This window comes from Erinaceus europaeus, chromosome 16, assembly GCF_950295315.1.
Source record: "Erinaceus europaeus chromosome 16, mEriEur2.1, whole genome shotgun sequence".
NCBI lineage: Eukaryota > Metazoa > Chordata > Mammalia > Eulipotyphla > Erinaceidae > Erinaceus > Erinaceus europaeus.
This window is the reverse complement of record NC_080177.1, coordinates 26,049,461-26,070,078: the sequence shown is the minus strand read 5'-3', so window position 1 is coordinate 26,070,078 and position 20,618 is coordinate 26,049,461. Positions and strand designations below refer to the sequence as shown.

Genomic DNA, 20,618 nt, shown 5'->3' with positions numbered 1-20,618 from the left:
TCATTTACATAAGCCAAATGCAAATGTAGCATTATTCCAGATACTGCTTCATCAGAAGTCCCCAAGATAACCAAAAGTAAGTGCCCATTTCCTCATTTTAGGAATAGTACCATAACAAATACTGAATTCTAATGACCAGTCTATTTGTAGAGCATGTCATATAGCCTCTTGGTTAATTTCTAAGAGGTATCTCAGGGAATCAATAATGATTTTGCATGTGTTACTTACTAATGTGTAGAAATTATTTTTTTAAGTTCACTTTTTCTTTATTCTGTCTTTTTACCCATCTTCCCTCATTGTAGCAAATTAGACGGCCGGATGAAAGCAAAGGAGTTTCTAGTAGAGTTGGATCCCTCAAAGTAAATATGTTTCTAACATTTTTGGCAAGATTTCATCTATAGCCTACACTTCTTCCTTTTTGGAGGGTGGTGGGAAGGGGGCTTTTTCCATTTTTCACCATCCCATTTTTTTTATTTTAATATTTTTATTGGCTGTTGGGTCATATATTTTTTGTTTATTTCAGCTACACATAGAGCAACCAGCTGAAGGCAAGCTGCCAAATGACTAGTTTTGAATGGCACCACAAATAAGAGAAAGGGCAACTGCCTCATTACAGGTGCCTATAATTTGGGGTTCTAGAATAAACCGTTCCTCTGATTGATGTCACTGATTGTGTCTTAAGTTCCTGTTATACAGAAAACTAATATTTATTTTCAGAATATTAGCTCCCCTTTTTTACTTTTTTCATAAAAAGTATTGTGTCATTTACCATTTGTAGTTCATTCCAGAAAATAATTATTGAATTAATAACATGTATAATCTTAAGAATTAGAAAAAAATTGCATGATGCTAGTACAGTGGGCTTACATATAGCTTATAGTAAATAGCTAAACACTGTTAATCACCATTGTTTCATTTTTCAAAGTGAAAAATCTGATACAACAGTCAACAGAAAACAACATATTAAAAAATGTTTGCCCATATGTGTATATGGTTTACTAATATGGTACTAAAGATTTCTTATCTTATTTTCCTATATGCTAGTTACTAAATATCCATTTGGCCAATATATCTTAGACATTTAAAATTCTCCTAAAATTTAATTACAATGAGAGGTAAACACTATCATTCTTAAGAAGCAGACATAGCCATTGATCACTTTAAATGCTGCCACCATAAACTTAAATTTAAATTTTGTTGAATTCTAAAAATTTGAAGAGGAACCTTCCCCAAAAATTCATCACTTTTTGTATGTCTCATTCATTCTTCCAGCATAGTAACTATTAAATTAATCCAAATGACAGATAATTCACTGAACTGGGATATCCCAAAACTCATTAACTACCTTGATTTCTGATAGTGTCATTTCAAAATTATATATATTTTCAATTTGTTTCCATTTAACAATTTATAAAGCATTAATTTATGCACTCTTCCTCTCCTTGCCTCTTCTGCCTTCTTAGTTTTACTCTTTTGTTGTTAACTGGGTATATGTGTTTGTGTGCAATCATGAATGTACATGGATAAAAATGTGTCTGTATGTTTGTATTCTTAATTCCAGATAAGCCAACCTATTATCCTACACTGTTGTATATTGGGTAGTTTTTTCCTATATTGTTATTTCAATAATGATAATCATAGGCAATGGGAAGTGCTTATTATATGCTTATTTCAAAATTAGATTAAAATAATTCCACTGGAATTATTAATTCCACTATATCAGTTTATGTATCCTGCTGGTAATGTCAGTAGCATTCCTCACTGTCTACCTGTGAGGTATCATATACTACTTTTTTTTCAAGAGAAATTAAATCTATTATTATTTAGATCATGGATTATGACTCAGATTAGGATGAAAAAGATATAATGTAATCTCACCTTTCAGGAATTCCTGATAGTTAAATAAAGATAAAAATGGCACCCATAGCTATAGCACCACATTTTAGAGTTCAGTTGGTTTAACATGGAGGCAACCTTAAATCTAAAATTATGCTTGGGAAAGAAACCAAATTTCATAATTTGTAAGTATGTACAAAGTATATAACCAAATTTTTAAAAAAGTGAATCTGGGGGACTATAAAGACAAGTTTTATTATTTTCTCTAATGCTATGGGTACAAAAGATACTATATTTTTTTTAAAAGTCAGTTTTTTTCCAGTTAAGAATTTATTGAGCATATATTCTTGTGTTAAAAAAAAAAAACCTATGATGCTTTTAAATATTTGCTAAAGGCAGTGAGAAATGTATAACCCTTTGTTTTTTTATCTTTAAATGGAAAAGGGAAAAATTGAAAAGACAACAAGTTGCTTTTTCACTTCATTTTCTGATGTTTACATGTAGCTCCATCAACAGCTAGAGGAGCTCAGAGATCACCTGGAAGGCAATGTGAAAGGATACTCTCAGAGTAAATGTCTCATTTCATTTGGTGATTTTATTTTTCTAAAGTTCTGCTGACTGGTAATTTCAAATATGATTGGTTTGTCCTCTCATCTCCATCTTTTTTTACTTTCTGTCTCTCTTCTCCCTAGCTCTTTCTTAGCTGCAGCTTTATGCTCAAATTTATGAAATAAAGAGTAAATTTATAGATCAGAGGACCCCTTAAGCCATACTAACATTACCATTGAATTAGTAATATTTTACTCCAGTACAAAAAAATGGCTTTTAAAAAAAATCTTATTTAATAAAGTATAATTTTCTGAAGATCTTTTATAGTACTTCATTTGGAACTTTTCCACTGGTCATGTCTTCTGCCCCTTGTTGAATCTGTCAGCAAGATTATAAATTATAGACTGAATCTAAATGATAAAGCTTTGATTACTCAATATCTTGTCAAGGAAAAATGATCATTATTAGAGTGTTATCATCAGTAATGTGGCAGGTAGACATATTTTTCTTAATTCAGGCTCTGGAAATAGCTATATCATTTTTTCTTTAAAAATAAGAAAATTAGGCATAATACCAGTGATACCATCAGATAACACCTTATCAGTACTTGAGATAAAGGCTATTATACCCGACAAGAAGGACAATATCTTTCAATTACTCAACTCAATACATACATAATATAGAAATACTAGCAATAATACTTAGTCACTGAATGTTCAGACTCAGAATGTGTGGTACTTCTCCTGAGTATATCTGTTCAAAAGAAATGGAAATAAGGGAGTAGTACACTACTTTGCCATGTGCACAACCAGGTTAAAACCCAATCTGAACCCATTGAAAAAAAAAAAAGAAATAAAATATCTCCCTGACATGATATATGGTAGAAATATGGCAGAACTAAAGCTAAATTATAACAGTAAGTATTTTTAACCTTCCATTCATGGAGGTTTTTAAAGAGTTTCTATGAAACCTGGCCTTGATTTACTTTGCACAGAATTACTGTCATACATTTCATTCATATTATTATATAGCAGGATATTATAAAGAGGAGTATAAAAAAATAATAGTGATAACCTAATTCTCTGATTTCTCATATTTTTAAATTATCATATAAGTTTACATATGTGAATATTAAATTATAGTTCACAGTTCTTTTATTAACATTAATAATTAAATTTTGATGACTAAACAGAGAAGAAAATTAGTCTAAGTGTCCAATTTTTCTACTTCTTTCTTTTGTATATTTTCTTGTAGAATTTAAAAGATCATCTGTAATCACCCCAATCCTATTCTATTGTTATCTGACAAAATTGTAGGGATTTTATGAATATATTAATATAAATAAACTTGGGTATTATTCTGTGAATTCCTAAAGAAAGACTAATATTATTAATATAAATATTTAATGTCATTATTTTCTAAACAATCATTGTTTCTTAGTCAAATCTGAACTAAAATATTGAGATTTGCTAAAATATATAGTGTTAGATTTAGGTTAAATTTAAAGCTCTCTGCTTCAAAAAATTGGGTTATCTCATGTTACTCTCATTTTCTTTTTCAAAATCTTACTTCATGGTATATAGTACATAACTAATCTTAGTATGTTTAAATTTCACTTCATATGGTCACATTTTGTCTTACTACTTTTTTTTCTAACACTGAGTAGGCAGTATTTCATTCTGAGATTACCTTTGACTAGAAATATATGGGAAGAAACTAACAAAAGGCAAATTGTATCTTTTCTAGACTTTTGCTTAAGAGAAGATACAAATCAAATACATACCCAGATGTTGTTTCTCTCCATCACTTTAATTTCTATTATACTAGAATGCCTTAAAATATCCATGTATATTTTTGTTTAGAAGTCAAGTAGTTATTCTCAGTATATTAGGCTATATGAAACAGATTTTTTTTCTAGGATGAGATACATTGGTATATAGTAACTATTCATTTTTTGAAATTTTACAGTTGTACATATACCAGAGCAATTATATGAGTACCTTTAAATTCATTATTATATTGCTAAGTATCATCAATAAAAATGACAGATTTAGAGCCACATTATCTTTGATTTTTTGTTTTTTTTGTTGTTGTTATTGGGTTCTTTTGGTTTTTGTTTTCTTTTTTGCCACTCTAGCCTCACATCTGCATGAGTCCATCACTACTGGAAGACACTTTTCTTTTTCATTTTCCAGATAAGAGGGTGAGAGACAGAGAGAGAGATAGAGAAGAAACACCACAGCATCACTCAACCACACACAAATCACCTTTTCATAGTACTCTCTTGTGAAGACCCAGGGCTGGGGGAGCTCAACCTGAGTCCTTGCACATGGTAAGTTGAATGGTTGTTTACCCTACTGGGTGAGCTATCTCCAACCCTCCACTAAAATATCTTAGTGGAAATAGTAAGATATCACTTAGAAATTTAAGTCATTAGTGCTTCAGTTAGTATCATCTATATGATATATAAATTTTCCAAGTAGAAAAACCTTTCTTCTTTTATTATTTCTAACCAGCAATTTTAAGTAGAATATTCTATTAAGAGATTGTTTTTAGAATAATACTAAATTTTGTCTATCCTATAAAAACACTCTTCTTTATTATACAGCAAAATTTAATGTTTATTAGATTTCTTGAATTTTAAGCTAAAAGTGTGTGTATTGAAATGGTAAAATAACCCATATAGATACTGTGCTCACTTTGCCATGAGCATGACCTCAATTCAAAGCAGCCCTCTATTCATTAGAGAACACTTCAGTACCTACCCCCCCCCCCCCGTCCCTCTTCCCGTCTCTGTCTCTGACATTCTACCTGGAAAAGTCAAGCCAGCAATCAAATATAAGAGTGTGTCAGGTGAGGGTAGATAGCATAATGGTTATGCAAAGAGAACCTCTCTCTCTCTCTCTCTCATTTGTTTGTTTGTTTGTTTGCAAAGAGAGTCTCTTGCTTGAGGCTCCAAAGTCCTAGGTTCAATCCCTTGCACCACCATAAGCCAGAGCTAAGTAGTGCTCTGGTAAAAAGAAAAAAAAAAGTATGTCATCTTTTGTGTACATGTATAAAGTATTTTGACCCCTAAATAAGTTTGAGTTTGCCTGAAACTCTGCAGCTAATGGCTGCAAAAATTACTATAAATACATTAAGATTGATGATGTGTTGAGAATAATGACTGATGAGACCACATAAAGAATACAGCCAATTTTCTATTTAATCAAATATGAGAATCTAATTGAAAAAATATTAAGAAATAAAGCATAAAATTAAAGAATATTGGTAACAATATTTGAGAAGTGGAAACATACAAGAGATAGTATAAATTAATTTTTGGATAATAGGAATCAATATAAATTTATTTTAAGTTAATTAGTTAAAGAATGGGATTTTGGAAAGGCTGATTGTTAATTTTTTTGGAAAACAACAGATAAATGTTCGTGAGATAACCACAAGTTGAAAATAGAAGAGCGAAAAATAACAGTATGTTTTTCTTTACTCAGTCTCAATAATGTGGTAGTAAGTTTTATCCTACTGCAAATATTTAGACATAGATTTCTTAGATTTACTTGTTTTTATATGGGGGCAGGGAGAGAAAAAATGAGAGCACATCCCAACTCTACTTTACATTAGTGTCAAGGATTGAACCTGAGATCTTGGGTCTCAGATATGCAGCTCCTGTGTACTAATTCACTGAACTATCTTTTGAACCCTACAGGTAAGTTTTAGCTAGCCAAATATGTTAAGCTTCTTAAGATTTTGACAAATAATAAAAGGCAGGGTCAATTATGAAAACAGATTATTGGTACACAAGTCAACTAAAAAGAAAAGTGATAAAGTAGAATTAATAGAACTATAATCTATAAGTATATGTTTTACTAACTCATTAAAGGAATATTTTTAGTGGAAAGATTAAGGAAAAAGTTATAACTTAAAATAAGACTATTTAAATAAGCCTAATAAGTTATCTGAATCATATCAGTAGATAAATCTTTGAAGAATGGTTTTTAAATGTGTAACCATTTCTCAAATGTCAAAATAAGTCTAGTATGAAGTAGGACTAATATAAAAAGTAAGATACATGATCATGATTTTTATAAATCTTTTAAGAAAACTATTTTCATTCCAGTCATTATTTTGAACTAATCCATCTTATTTGTTGATGACTTTTCATTTTGGTCTTTTTAAGTTGATACTATAGGACTGGTAAAATAGCTCACATTGAACATGTACTGCCATGTGCATGACCCAGGTTCAAACCTGATCCCCACAGCACTAAAGGAAACTTCGGACCTGTGATATCTCTATCTCTGTCTCTATCTCTATCCCTGTCTCTACTCTTTAACAAAGGAAAATTTGATGCTGTAACTCAGGTCAATAAACTATAGCGCTAGTCCAAATTCTGTTTATCTTTTACATGGACCCACAAGCTAGGAATTGTTTTTGCATTTTTAATGATTTGTGGAAGAGCTGATGAGAAGAACATCATTTTCTAATATGTAAAAGTTCTATGAAATTCAAATTCCGGTTTCCAAAATTAAATTGGTATTAAAGAACAACTATACTTGTTAATTTGCAGGTGCAAAGTAATGTTAATTTTGGACTTCAGCAGAGTGGATTAGTTACAACAAATGTATGGTAAACTAAGCCTAAAATATTTACAAAGTCTTTACAGGAAAAGTTTGCTGAGATCTGCTGTAACTAGTTAGTATGTCAAGATGAAATTGACAAAAGCAATTTAATATAGGATATGTGGAATTATCTACCTTGTAGAACTTGAGAAAAAGGAACTGCTCATTTTTCTGGGGGTGGTTCACATCATTCTGCATGTGTTTAAACAATTGACCCCCTAAAATCTTCTTCTATTATGTTTTGACTCTTTCCAATTTTTTCCCAGCTACTGTCTCATACCACACACACACAGTAAACTCACCCTGGAATTGATATTAAATCCTTCATAGTGTACCTATTAGCTTATTACATCTTTTTTTATTATTACATCTTAATAGAAAATATTTCCACTAAAAGTCACAATCATCTTTTGCTTTCTATGAAGTTTCTGATTTAACTTCATCCAGAAGCACATTCTATGAGAAATTTCATATAATTTGGCAAGATACTTTGACACAAAGAGTGGACATACCTCAGTGTATAGCACTTCAAAAATTGAAAAGACATCTATTCTGAATCAGCTAACTCTTACTGAGGTCAGGAAATACAACTGGATCATTAGTTCTTACATTAATAAACAGTAGCTTTAAGTGACAAACCATTAGCTTGTTTGTATGCTCTCTTTAGGCAGATCTCTTTTGGAACCAGATGTCTTCTGGTTCTTCTATGGAGATCATTTTTGAACCTTTATAATCTTAGTGATTTGACATTTTGGAATTACAACTATATAACTTGAGTATCTTAGCAGATGATGTATTGTGAATTATAGCCATACTATAATAATGATGTAGGTGATAATCAATTTTAGGACTTTTTTCCTTTGGAAAGCAGACTAATTTTGCCACCTTTTACTTTATTAGAATTTACTCAACTTGTTAAACTAATTAATAAAATTAATCAGATTGGTCTACTGAAAAAGGACAGAAATCTTGTATTTGAAACCAAATTTCCCATTCAGTACTTTTCATCTGCAGTCACCTAAGCTGTCAGTTGAGCAGAAATGACACATCTGTGAGAAATGTAATGCTTACTGCAAAGTTACCCTTTCATGGTTGACTTTAATACAAAATAATGTACTAATAAAATATACTTGAAAAATAAATTCCTCTAGTAATATGAAATGAAGAGTTAGGGGCAGAGGGTAAGACTTAAACTGATTTTAAAGAATAATTTTTTCAGCTTGTTAATGTAGCTATAGAAACAGAGCATATATGCAGAGCAAGATTTTCTGAGAACTAATATCCTGCAAAAAATCAGATGTGTATGTGTTTGAAAAGATTAATTTGCTAATTTGCATAAGTTCACAATATTCAGAGACTTCCTCCAAGGAACTATTAGGTGGCAGATAACTTTTATCACAGAACTCTGTGACAGTAAATATAAAATCTTTTTACATATTTTCACATAATTTCTTTTTTTTTTTGGCTTGAAAATTTTGTATATTCCGTGAATTAAACACTTTCTTACCTTCTACTGTATTAAAAATACAAAGAATAAATCAGATAATAAGGGGATTTGTAATTCCTTTACTGTGCCATCTCCTATACCTTTATTACCTTACTCTCACTTAGTATTTTTAAATTCCATAAAGAACTTGTAACTAGAGGATGTACCCTTTGAAATTTATCTTACATGGCACTGTGGCAACTATCAAAAATATAGGCACAGAATAAGTTTGTCAGTTTTACAACTAGAAAAACCAGAAAATTGTCGTTTCAAGTCATATCAGATTAAACATGGTTTTAAATGTAAACTTCTTATTTAAAAAAAATCAATGGTATCTGATAAAAGATCTGGAGGGAGTTTTTGTATTTACATTTTTGTATTTTCATGGTGTTATTAATGGCATATTTGGAGATTCAACAATAACTAGAATAGAATTCTAGGAAGAGGGAGTCAGAATACTAAACTGGCTTTGCTGCCTTCTTTCAAGGATAATGTCAAGTTTTACAGTAGAATTATCTCACATGTAGTTTGTTCTATATTAAACCAGTAAGTTAAACCACTAAAGATTAGTAGGAAAAAGTGACTGACTAGTGTTTTGTTTTCCTGTTAACTTTAAAGGAACATCTCAGCAAGATAATAGCAGATCCTGATCAAAAGGAGTCATTTCGATCTTGGATTTTTTTTTTTTTTTTTTTTTTTTTACGCCAGGTGTTTTTGTCACAAGGTTCTTCCTAAATAGCTAGAGCCTTGAGATTTCAAACTCCTCAAGTGTCTGCTTCTAAGGCTGACTTAATGTCTGGAAAATGTGTTGGTGATGGAACCATCAAAATTTCTGAGCCCTTACTATGCTATCATTTCCTCTTTAACAGTGTTTTCTTTTCCCCACTGCAAAACCAGGCTCGGCTTCCCTCGTGCTCATCTACCTATAGTGTATCTGAGGTATACTTTGCACGTGTTTTCTTACATGGTCAACAACATGCTCGCCCTCACCATTTTTCTTATTTTATTTTCCTTTGCCTTAATTTATTTTGCCTTGCACTTTGCACTTGGCTGAAAGGGATGAGGGTACCAAAGGGGAAAAGTTAGCTGTTTTAGAAGGAAATCTGTATTTTATACAGCACTGTTGTCTGCGTAGCTTTCTAATTTTTTTTTTGACAGCTACCGTATCATATTGAAATGGTGAAAGTGCAGATAGTCAGTTGATAGTTACTACCACTTTAATTTCATAAAGATTCCAGTTTGCAGACCTATGTCTCTAACAGCTGAAGATTTACATTAAATAGATGATAGTCCTGTACTATTAGCCACAGAGGAAACCATCCAAAATCATTTACCCAATGGAAATTTGACACCCCTATTCCTGCTCCTGACCTGCAGGGGATCCACTTCAGGTGTAGTGAAGCAGGTCTGCAGGAGTCTAACTTTCTCTCCCTCTCTCCCCATCCTCTCTCAATTTCTCTCTGTTCTATATAGTAAAAATTATAAAGGAAAAAAAATTCAGTTTCTTTTTAAAAGATTATTAGGTTACTAAGAAAAGTAATTCTTTGGTGCCTTTATTTTTGTAAGGTTGTTATATAATCTAGAAGGATTTACCACTCATGAAATTGATTTTCTTTTTAACAGAATACTTTATATAAAATTTGACCTATGTTGTTTGCAATAATAGAAGTGTAATTTCTTACTCATACTATGTTAAATGATAATATAAGGGGTTCTCTATTTTTATAAGCAGATTTATTAAGGGGTTCTTCATTTTTGTAAACAGATTATTGAAATAGACTATGAATATGATTTATGTCTACTTTACAAATCTGGAATACTGTAAGTAGCTAAGAGGAAGAGCATATACCTCACAATATGACTATTAAATAAAATTATTTTAACTGAATTTCAAAAAAATCATAATTTCTTACCTAACATATACATGTTAACACATCTTTACTTTGTACATACAGGCCAGTGTTGTCAAATTAATTCTGAGTGTAAAAATATTATCTCAGAATTTCATACAGAAAAAGAGATATCTTTGGATATCTTTTGACTTCAAAATTTGAGAAGCCTTAAAAAGAATAGCATCACAAAGTTGAATTTATTAAGTCAATAAAATTTCAGCCATCCTCGTTTTAGTTATTTTTTCTTTGCTAGTTATAATTATCACAGAATAATTTTCCTAGAAACTGACTTAGTAGAAAATTAATTTCTTATATGTGTATTTGTAGGAAGAAGCAAAGTAATTAAAGACAAATGAATTGCATATAATAACAACAAAGACATTTGGCAGAGAGAATTGCTATCATCTCATCACGTTTTCTATAGGTCTTTCCTTAATTCTTCACAATTATGATCCCCAGTGTAAAAATTATATAACCCATTTCTTTCTGCCACTTCATCCAGGCTATTCTCCATTTCCCATGAGAGTGTATGAGAAGTCTACCATTGGCATCATCTCCAATCACAGCCTACAGCTTCCATCAGGGTATTACTTTTTCTGTGACAGCGTGTGTGCAGGAGGGCTCTCAGGTTGGAATGTGGAACTGGCTTTTGGGGGAAGGGATTGTGTTTGCTGTCACATTTGTTCCATAGTATTCAGCCCTAAAATGCACTCTTAAATTCTTCTGGATTTGTTTCTTTCATTGTGACACATGAGTTTTATTTATTTGCCATGAAGTGTGTTTCTCTTTTTGTCTTTTGTGGTAGGGTTTTTATATTCCACTCAGTGCCATATTTCTTGGACATCATTGGTGGTGTTTCTGTTATGAATGAAGCAATGAAGAGTTCTTTAGGGAATCTAATACTCCAGTTGGACACTTTTCTAGACAGAAATAGCACCTATAATGGTTTTTTATTACCATTTCTACACTAAATGTTTATTTCACAAACTTTTAGACTACGCCTTAATATTCAAATTTTAAGGAATGTCTTCATGTTTCAGTTTTTTATATGGAAGCCACTTGATAGGACTGTTGATAAAGTATTATGTATTTGGTAGCATCTTTGTGTAGTTAGACAAGCCTTCCGTCAATCAGTCTCTTCTTTACATCTTACATCATGTTCACCATCTTTCACTCCTGAAGAACAAATTGTATAAACTCTAGTATAGCACATTGGCCTTGCCAATTTCATTTATTTTGTGGATTTCATAGTAAAATGATAATGATAATAATCCTTTTTCAAAAGTTAACTTATCCATGGGTTACATAAGAGGAAGATAATATGTAACATAGCTCAGTAAATGTTTCTCCATGTATTGTAGTAAATGCTCTATTGGGGGCAAAGTGCTATTCTCTTGCTGCATTCATTATAAGCTAAGTGTTTGATATCTCCTTTTACTGGAGAGGGAAGGATTTCCAAGACAGTTGTTTTCAGATGTTTATCTCCCCATGATATGTATCTATTCATCATTTCCACCAACAACCGAAGTCCTTCTCTATCATCCAACAATGAGTCCCCAGTGCCTTCCTAGACCTCATTAGCATCCCTCTGACTCCTTAGTTTTACTGCAGTAGATCACACCCAGTCCACCCTGTATTTTCTCTTGCTGTTTTTGTTTCTTTAGTTCCACCTCTAACTTAGATCATCTAGTAATTGTCCTTTTGCTACTGATTTATCTCCTTTAACACGATCCCTTCAAGTTCCATCTACGATATGGCAAGGGACATGATTTCAACCTTGATTACAGCTGAGTAATATTACATTGTGTATATATACTGCAGCCCTTTTTTTTTCTGTATATTATCGCAGCCCTTTTTGTGTTAATCATTTTATTGGTAACTTATAGTTAACAATACAGTTATTGACATGTGGGTAAAATATCTCTTCTCCCTGTGATAGGTGTCTGCAGAACACTCTCACCACTAACTTGGTTTATTTTCCACCATCAGGCACCAAAACCCAAAATCCTCTTCCTCCCCTTCTTCAGTGTCCTTTACTTTGGTACAGTATACCACACCCAGTCTGAGTTTTACATTACTTTTTCCCTTTCTGTGCTTGCTTCTTAAATTACACCTAAAAGTGAAATCATCTGGTATTTTTTTCTTTTCTTTTTAGCTTATCTCACGCAACATGATTACTTCAAATTTCACCCAAGATCAGACAAAGGAGATGACTTTATCACATTTAACAGTTGAATAATATTTCATTGTTTATCTATTCCACAATTTCCCTAAACACTCAACTGTTTGGGGGCAGCTGGGTTGCTTCCAAGTTTGGGCTATTTTGCTACTATGAACATAGTTATACAGAGATCTCTTCAGATAAGATCTTTGCTTCCTTTGGATATATTGGAAAACTCCTGAGTCATAGGATAGATCCATTTCTAGCATACCAAGGAACCTCCAGACTGTTTCCCATAGATGTTGAACCAATTTATATCACCACCAGCAGTGTAGAAGGGTTCCTTTCCCCCACATCTTTGCCAGGACTTGTTGTATGATATTCTCACCGATGTTGTTTTTCATTGTTAAATGAGATTATATGGTATTCACCCATTTTCTTCTGTTGTATTTCACTCAACATGTTGCTTACTGCTTTTTAATTATCTTATTATTGGATAGAGACAGCCAGAAATTGAGAGGGAGGGGGAGATTGAGAAATAGACACCTGCAGCACTGTTTCACCACTTGTGAAGCTTTCACCCTGCAGGTGGAGACTGGGTCCTTGAATCAGGGTCCTTGAGCATTGTAATGTATGTTCTTGACCCGACCCCCTATTTTTAGTATCTATTGCAAGTTTATTTGCTTTATTTATCTGTTTTCTTCATATGAGCTAAACCATCCAGTACTTATCTTTTGCTTCTTTACTTGTTTTACTTAGCACCAGGTCTATCTATTTTGTCCCAAATTATATAGTTTCATCTTTTTTAATTGCAGAGTAGTATTCCATTGAATAAATATTCTGTAACTTATTTATCAATTCATTTTTGCATGGGCATTTAGGTTGTTTCCATACTTTGGCAGTGCAACTGTGAACATAAATGTCCTTTCAAATTATTATTTTCTCTTCCCTTTGATAAATGTTTAGGAGTAGTATTGCTGGATCATAAGGTAATTGCATCTTTATTTGTTTAAATATTCCCGGGCAAGGGTAGATAACGTAATGGCTATGCAGACTGTCATGTCTGATGCTCCAAAGTCCCAGGTTCAATCCCCTGAACCACCATAAGCCAGAGCTGAGCAGAGCTTGGGTAAAATAAATAAATAGGAAAAATAAAACTGAGTTATCTTTAAAAATAAATAAATAAATATTCCCCATACTACTTTCTTTAGGGACTGCACCATTTTTCATTCCTACCAATAGTATTTTTCTCCACATTCTTGTCAACATTTACTATTCCCTGTTTTGTTGGTTTGGTATGTGTTATTCTTACCTGTTTGAAGTGATAACTTATTGTGGTTTTAATTTGCATTTCTCTAATGATAAGTGGATTGGAAAAATTTATTACTATAGGTCATCTGTATGTCATCATTTAGAGAATTGTCTATTCATATCATTCTGCCCACTTTTTACTAGGTTGCTTTTTTTTAAATTTCTTTATTGGGGAATTAATGATTTACAATCAACAGTAAAATACAATTAATTTGTACGTGTGTAACATTTCCCAGTTTTCCACGTAACAGTTCAACCCCCACTAGGTATTCCCCTGCCATCATGTTCCAGGAACTGAACCCTCCACCCCATCCCAGAGTCTTTGACTTTGGTGTAAAATACCAACTTCAGTCCAGGTTCTGCTTAATGTTTTCCCTTCTGATCTTGTTTTTCAACTTCTGTCTGTGAGTGAGATCATCCCATATTCATCCTTTTTGTTTCTGACTTACCTCACTTAACATGATTCCTTCTTTTTTTAAATTTTCATTTATAAAATGGAAATATAACATGATTCCTTCTAACTCCATCCAAGATGGGGTGAAGGTGAATTCACCATTTTTAATAGCTGAATATTATTCCATTGTGTATATATGCCACTCTTGTTTGTTATTAAACTGTATGATTTCTTTATTGTTATAAAGAAATCAATCTATTATCACATCTGATGTGCCAGTATTTTCTCCCAATTGTTAGATTGCTCTTTTATCTGTGTAGAAGTTATTTATAATGTATAGAATCTTTTTAATATGATGTAGTCCCTTTTGCTTTTTTTCCTTTTAGTTTCTCTTATCAAATAAGGTTGGTTTTTTTCCAAATATGTATTTTATATTATGATTTTGAAGTATTTCACCTTTTTATCACATATTTTTCATAGTTTTAGGTCAAATATCTAAGTATTTAATCCTTCTTAACTTCATTTTTATGTGTGGTATTAAGTGATGGTCTAATCTTTTTCTCCATGTGACAGTCTAGTTTTCCCAACACTCTTTGATTTTTCCCATTTTCCCCATTGGATGGTTTTGGCTCCTTTGTCATGGAATAGATGCCCATTTGTGTATGGATTTATTTTTGGGCATTTTACTGTGTTCCATTGTCAGAGTGTCCCAGGTCAATTTCTGCCCTTCAGAGAGTGATAGAGACCACAGTACCAGAGGTTGAACATGGGCTATGTTTATGGCAAAGCACACTTCCTACACTATCTCTTTGACCCACTAAGTGGATTTTTTTATGTAGCTTTATATAATAGTTGGTAATTTGAAGAAATTATGAGAGAATCTGTTAAAAAACATTATCTTTTAAAAATTAGGTTGTAGCTATCAAATTTTTTTATTAGTGATTTAATAATGATTGAAAGAGGTTGTAGGATTAGAGGGGTACAATTCCCACCATCAGAGTTTTGTATCTACCCCCACACACACTGCAAGGTTCCATATTTTTTACCCCTCTATGAAGGGTCTCCCCGCACCCTTGCAGATGGGGAGCCAGGAGCTCCAGCCCAAATCCTTGCGTAGGTACTTGTGCTTCCTACTATCTGTGCTTGACCCGGTGCACCACTGCCCTACCCCACCATAGGATTTTCAAAGTAAAGCAAGTTCCCAAATACTTTGGTTATAATAATAACTATCTATTGCCTTCTTGAACTCAAAGACAGCAAAAAAAAACCTTCCTCATTCTCTTTAAAATCCATATTTCTCCTAGTCCTGGAACCCCTAGGACTTTGCTTGTTTTTTTTCATGCTTCTTTTGATCCACATCATTTGATACTACATCTGCTGACCTCAACTAAATCAATGCCACCTCAAACATATTTAGCACGGTGTCCAGAGAGGCCAGGCTTGGGATGTCAACCCTCCAGCTTCAGTACTCTGATGAGACCTTTCTTAGCTCATAGGACTCCCTAGTTCCATTTCGGGTGGCACACCTTCTACTAAAGTTACAGAACCTAGAAATAGATCAGGGCCCAAGGTACGTGTGCACATGTATCCATAAGTTAGGGGAAAATATATACCTTAAAGTAAATATGTGCACTAGTCTGCAGTGAGTAGACTTAAGAGTTGATAAGTGCAGCAAGCAAGTAGAAAGACCTAAAAAAAAGACACCATAGCTAGAAGAAATCATGTTAAGTGAGCCACCAAGATGCTACAAATCCACTACTCCTATGGATTTTTTTTTTTTTTGAGAGATGGGGAAGGTAGAGAGGGAAAGAGAAAGACACCTGCAGACCTGCTTTACTCCTTGTGAAGTGGACCCCCTGCAGGTGGTGAACTGGGGGCTCAAACCAGGAACCTTGCATAGGTCCCTGTACTTCATTTTATGTGTGCTTAATTCAGTGCACCACTGCCCAGCCCCCTTAAATTTTTCCAGTGTAGAAATTTTCTAGAACTTTTTTACTCTTGTTTATGCATGCTGCATTCTCTTTGATTGTATGCTATTAAATTGCTCCCTTTTTCTTATTTCCTCTTTTTTTATTTCTTTATTCCCTTCTGTTACCCTTGTTGTTTTATTGTTGTAGTTACTATTGATGTTGTCATTGTTGGATAGGACAGAGAGAAATGGAGAGAAGAGGGGAAGGCAAAGAGGGGGAGAGAAAGATAGACATCTGCAGACCCGTTTCACCACTTGTGAAGCGACTTCCCTGCAGGTGGGGAGCCAGGGGTTTGAACTGGGATCCTTATGCCGGTCCTTGTGCTTTGCGCCACCTGCACTTAAACCGCTGCACTCCCTCTTATTTCCTCTTTTAAATTATCCCCCATTTACTCTTCTATAAAATAAACTTGTATCTGAATTTATAAAGTAGGACAAGTAAATAACATGAACATTATAGAAGAGGCATTCTTCTTGTTTGTTTTTTAAATTAATTTATTACTGGATAAAGGCAGAGAAATTAACAAGGGTGGAAATAAAGAGGGAGAAAGACAGAGAGATGCCTATAGCTCTACTTCACCTGCAGGGAAAGGGGCTTGAACCTGGGTCCTTGCACACTGTAGTGTGTGTGCTTATCCAGAAGAGGCATTCTGAGGAAATGATAAGTGATTAAAAAAATAAATCATTCTTTCTAAAATTTATAAAATTTTCACATCTAAGTTTTAGGGAGAATCGATAAATATATTTAGTAAAACTTGCTAGACTAATAAACTTTAAATAAATACAAGGTTTTTGTGTTCTCTAAGATGGATGTTTAAACCCTAGTCACTGCAGGCTTGGATTAGAACCGCAGCTAAATAATTAGATTCCCTGGAGTTCTCTAATCAAATAAAGTGATTAATAACCTACCTTTAAGTTTTTATATCAAGGATAAATGCCATCCTTCCTCTCTTTTTAAATTTTAATTTTTACTTATAAAAAGGAAACACTGAAAAAAACCATAGGATAAGAGGTTCCCACACAGTTCCCACCACCAGAACTTCATATCCCATCACCTCCCCTAATAGCTTTCCTATTCTTTATCCCTCTGGGAGCATGGACCAAGGGACATTATGGGATGCAAAGGTGGAAGGTCTGGCTTCCCCGCTAAACATGGGCATCGGCAGGTCGATCCATACTCCCAGCCTGTCTGTCTTTCCCTAGGGGGCGGGGTTCTGATAAAGCAGGGCTCCAGGACACATTGGTGGAGTTGTCTGCCCAGGGAAGTCCGGTTGGCATCACGGTATCATCTGGAACCTGGTGGCTGAAAGAAGAGTTAACATATAAAGCCAAACAAATTGTTGACTAATCATGTACCTAAAGGCTGGAATAGTGCAGATGAAGACTTGGGGGTCTCCATTTTGTAGATGGTTGGTAGGCCTATTTTAATTATATTCCAAAGGGCCCATGACTATACTAGTGTTTTGTTTTGTTTTGTTTCTGAGCCTGACATCTGATATGTAGCAGGGATGCAGAGGTCACATAGGCTCCAAAGCTGAATATGGGCCCCAGATCAGATCAAATTGATAGGGTTTACAAGTCAATAATATTTATACACTTTTCCCTTATTTGGGAGCTACTCTCTTCTGTGATCCTGGTCCTTTTTCCAGCCATAACATCATCTCCCCAGACAATAACTTGGGTCCACCTGCGTATCTTCCTTTGTTTCAACATCCTCATACTGTGACTAACTACTACTTATCTGATACTATTTTCTTTTCTTTTCTTTTCTTTTTCCTCCAGGGTTATTTCTGGGCTCGGTGCCTGCACCATGAATCCACCACTTCTGGAGGCCATTTTTTCCCCTTTTTGTTGCCCTTGTTGTTGTAGCCTCTTTGTGGTTATTATTATTGCCATTGTTGATGTTGTTCGTTGTTGGATAGAACAGAGAGAAATGGAGAGAGGAGGGGAAGATAGAGAGGCGGAGAGAAAGACAGACACCTGCAGACCTGCTTCAGCGCCTGTGAAGCAACTCCCCTGCAGGTGGGGAGCCGGGGACTCGAACCCCGGGATCCTTACGCCAGTCCTTGCGCTTTGCGCCACATGCGCTTAACCCACTACGCCACTGCCCGACCCCCCTAATACTATTTTCTACTAACAAACTTCTTGTAGTTTCTCTTCATTTCATTCTTCAATCAAAAGCAGTGGGCAGTAGCCACATATGGATTTTAAACTTAAATTCATTAACATGAAATAAATCTAAATCTTGGTTATTCATTTGCTCAATAATTACATGTGGCTAGTGACTACCATATTAGGAAGTACAGATAAAGAAAAATTTTTAAATAATTTTAATTGAGTCAGTGGTTTGCAGTACAGTTGTTGGCACATGGGTACAGCTTCTCACCTCCCTGTGATAGGAGGCGTCTACAAAATATTCACCCCCAACTTTGGTTCTTTTCTCCCATCATGCATCGAGACCTCAAAAACCCTCTTCAGATATAGAGCATTTTCACCATCACAAAAAATTTTGTTGTGTAGTGATAATCTATATATTTCTTGTTTGATATCATTATCAGCCAGTAGTTTTGTGACTATCACCACCCATCATCATCATTATTATTATGCTTATGTAGCATTTGCTTTGGTTAGGGATTGTCTTAGGAGCCTCACATATAGTTAGTGTGTGTGTGTGTGTGTGTGTGTGTGTGTGTGTGTGTGTGTGTGTGTGTTCTAGTAACTACCTTGGCATCAATTCTGTTTATGGTCCACATTTATTTCCATTGTTGTAAGTACTTTAACATAAATTCATGTATCAATTGTATTCCTTCATCCACTGTTTTAATAAGCATTACCCAGTTATTCAAGCTGTAAACCTGAAGCTATCTTATCTACTTTATTTCTAAGCATAATCCAAATCTTACTTTTTTTTAAAAAAGCCTTTTTTGTATCTTAAGAATCTATGCTATCCTTTCTAAAACCATTCATTTAGTTAGATTTCTCATGTGTATTACTAGATTAATCTCCAAACTCATTCTTCTACCCTTATCATTTATTCTGTAAATATCTCTATTCCATCTTTATCATTGCTCATCAGAATTAACTTCTTAAAATGTTGTTGTAATCATACTGTTCCCATAATTAAAGTATTTCAGTGACTTTCCATAGACCTTAGAATGAGACCTCTGCTACCTCATCAACCAGTACTTTTTTTTTAATCTTTATTTATTGGAATATGACAGCCAGAAATAGAGAGGGAAAGGGGTGATACAGACAGACAGACAGACAGACACCTGCAGACCAACCTCACCACTTGAAAAGCTTTCCCTTTACAGGTAGAAACCAGGGCCTTGGAGTCAGGCAGTAGCACAGCGGGATAAGCGCATGTGGCGCAAAGCTCAAGGACCAGCATAAGGATCCCGGTTGGAGTCCCAGCTCCCCACCTGCAGGGGAGTCACTTCACAAACAGTGAAGCAGGTCTGCAGGTGTCTATCTTTCTCTCCCCCTCTCTATCTTCCCCTCCTCTCTCCATTTCTCTCTGTCCTATCCAACAACAACAACATCAATAACAACAACAATAATAACAACAATAAAACAACAAGGGCAACAAAAAGGAATAAATAAATAAATAAATAAAACCAGGGCCTTGAACTCAGGTCCTTGCATATTGTAATATGTGCACTCAACCAAGTGTGCCACCACCCAGTCTCTCAACCAGTACTCAACCAGTACCAGTACTACTCTCAACCATACTTAAATTTAACTTCAAAGGCTAGGGAAATGGTTTGCCCTATTAGCATATGATCTTGCATACCTGAAGCCCAGAGACCAGAGGTTCAACCCTCAGCACCACCTTTTGATGAACATAAGGTATTCTCTGGTATTCTCTGTCTCTTTCCTTTCCTCCTCCTCCTCCTCCTCCTCCTCTTCCTCTTCTTTTTCCTCCTCCTTTTTCTTCTTCCTATTGTTGTTGTTTTTGTTGTTGTTCTTCTTCTTCTTCTTCTTCTTCTTCTTCTTTTCTTCTCTCTCTCTCTCCTCCAGGATTATCTCTGGGGCTCAGTGCCTACACTATAAATCCACCGCTTCCAGTGCTCTTTTTTTTTTCCTTTCCATTTTATTCTATAGTACAGAGAGAAATTACAAATGAAGAGGAGATAGAGAAGCAAAGTGAAAGACACCTGCAGACCTGCTTCACCACTTGTGAAGCTTTCCCCCTGCAGTTGGGAAGCAGAAGCTCCAACCCGGATCCTTAAGGAGGTCCTTGCACTTAATACTATGTGCACTTAACTAGGTGTTCCACTTCCCAACCCACTCTCACTCTCTGTCTCAAAATAAATAAATAAATATTTAACTCCAGTCCTACTTCTTGACATTTCTCAGTTGCCAGGGTCCTTGTATATCTCTCCCAAAATTACAACCTCT

The 20,618-nt window shown here is 34.3% G+C and overlaps 1 protein-coding gene across 11 annotated transcripts in view; it reads left to right on the top strand.

Annotated features, from left to right (window-relative positions):
• Window positions 1-20,618, top strand: part of GPHN (gephyrin) — a 411,021-nt gene that overhangs the window by 230,531 nt on the left and 159,872 nt on the right. For 7 of the 11 annotated variants that reach the window (XM_060174807.1, XM_060174805.1, XM_060174802.1 and 4 more), the window contains one exon: window positions 303-359. The exons of the other annotated variants lie outside the window; for them this stretch is intronic. In XM_060174807.1, coding sequence (XP_060030790.1) covers window positions 303-359 — 57 coding nt within the window. The remainder of the gene's footprint in view (window positions 1-302; window positions 360-20,618) is intronic. 11 annotated transcript variants of the gene reach the window in all.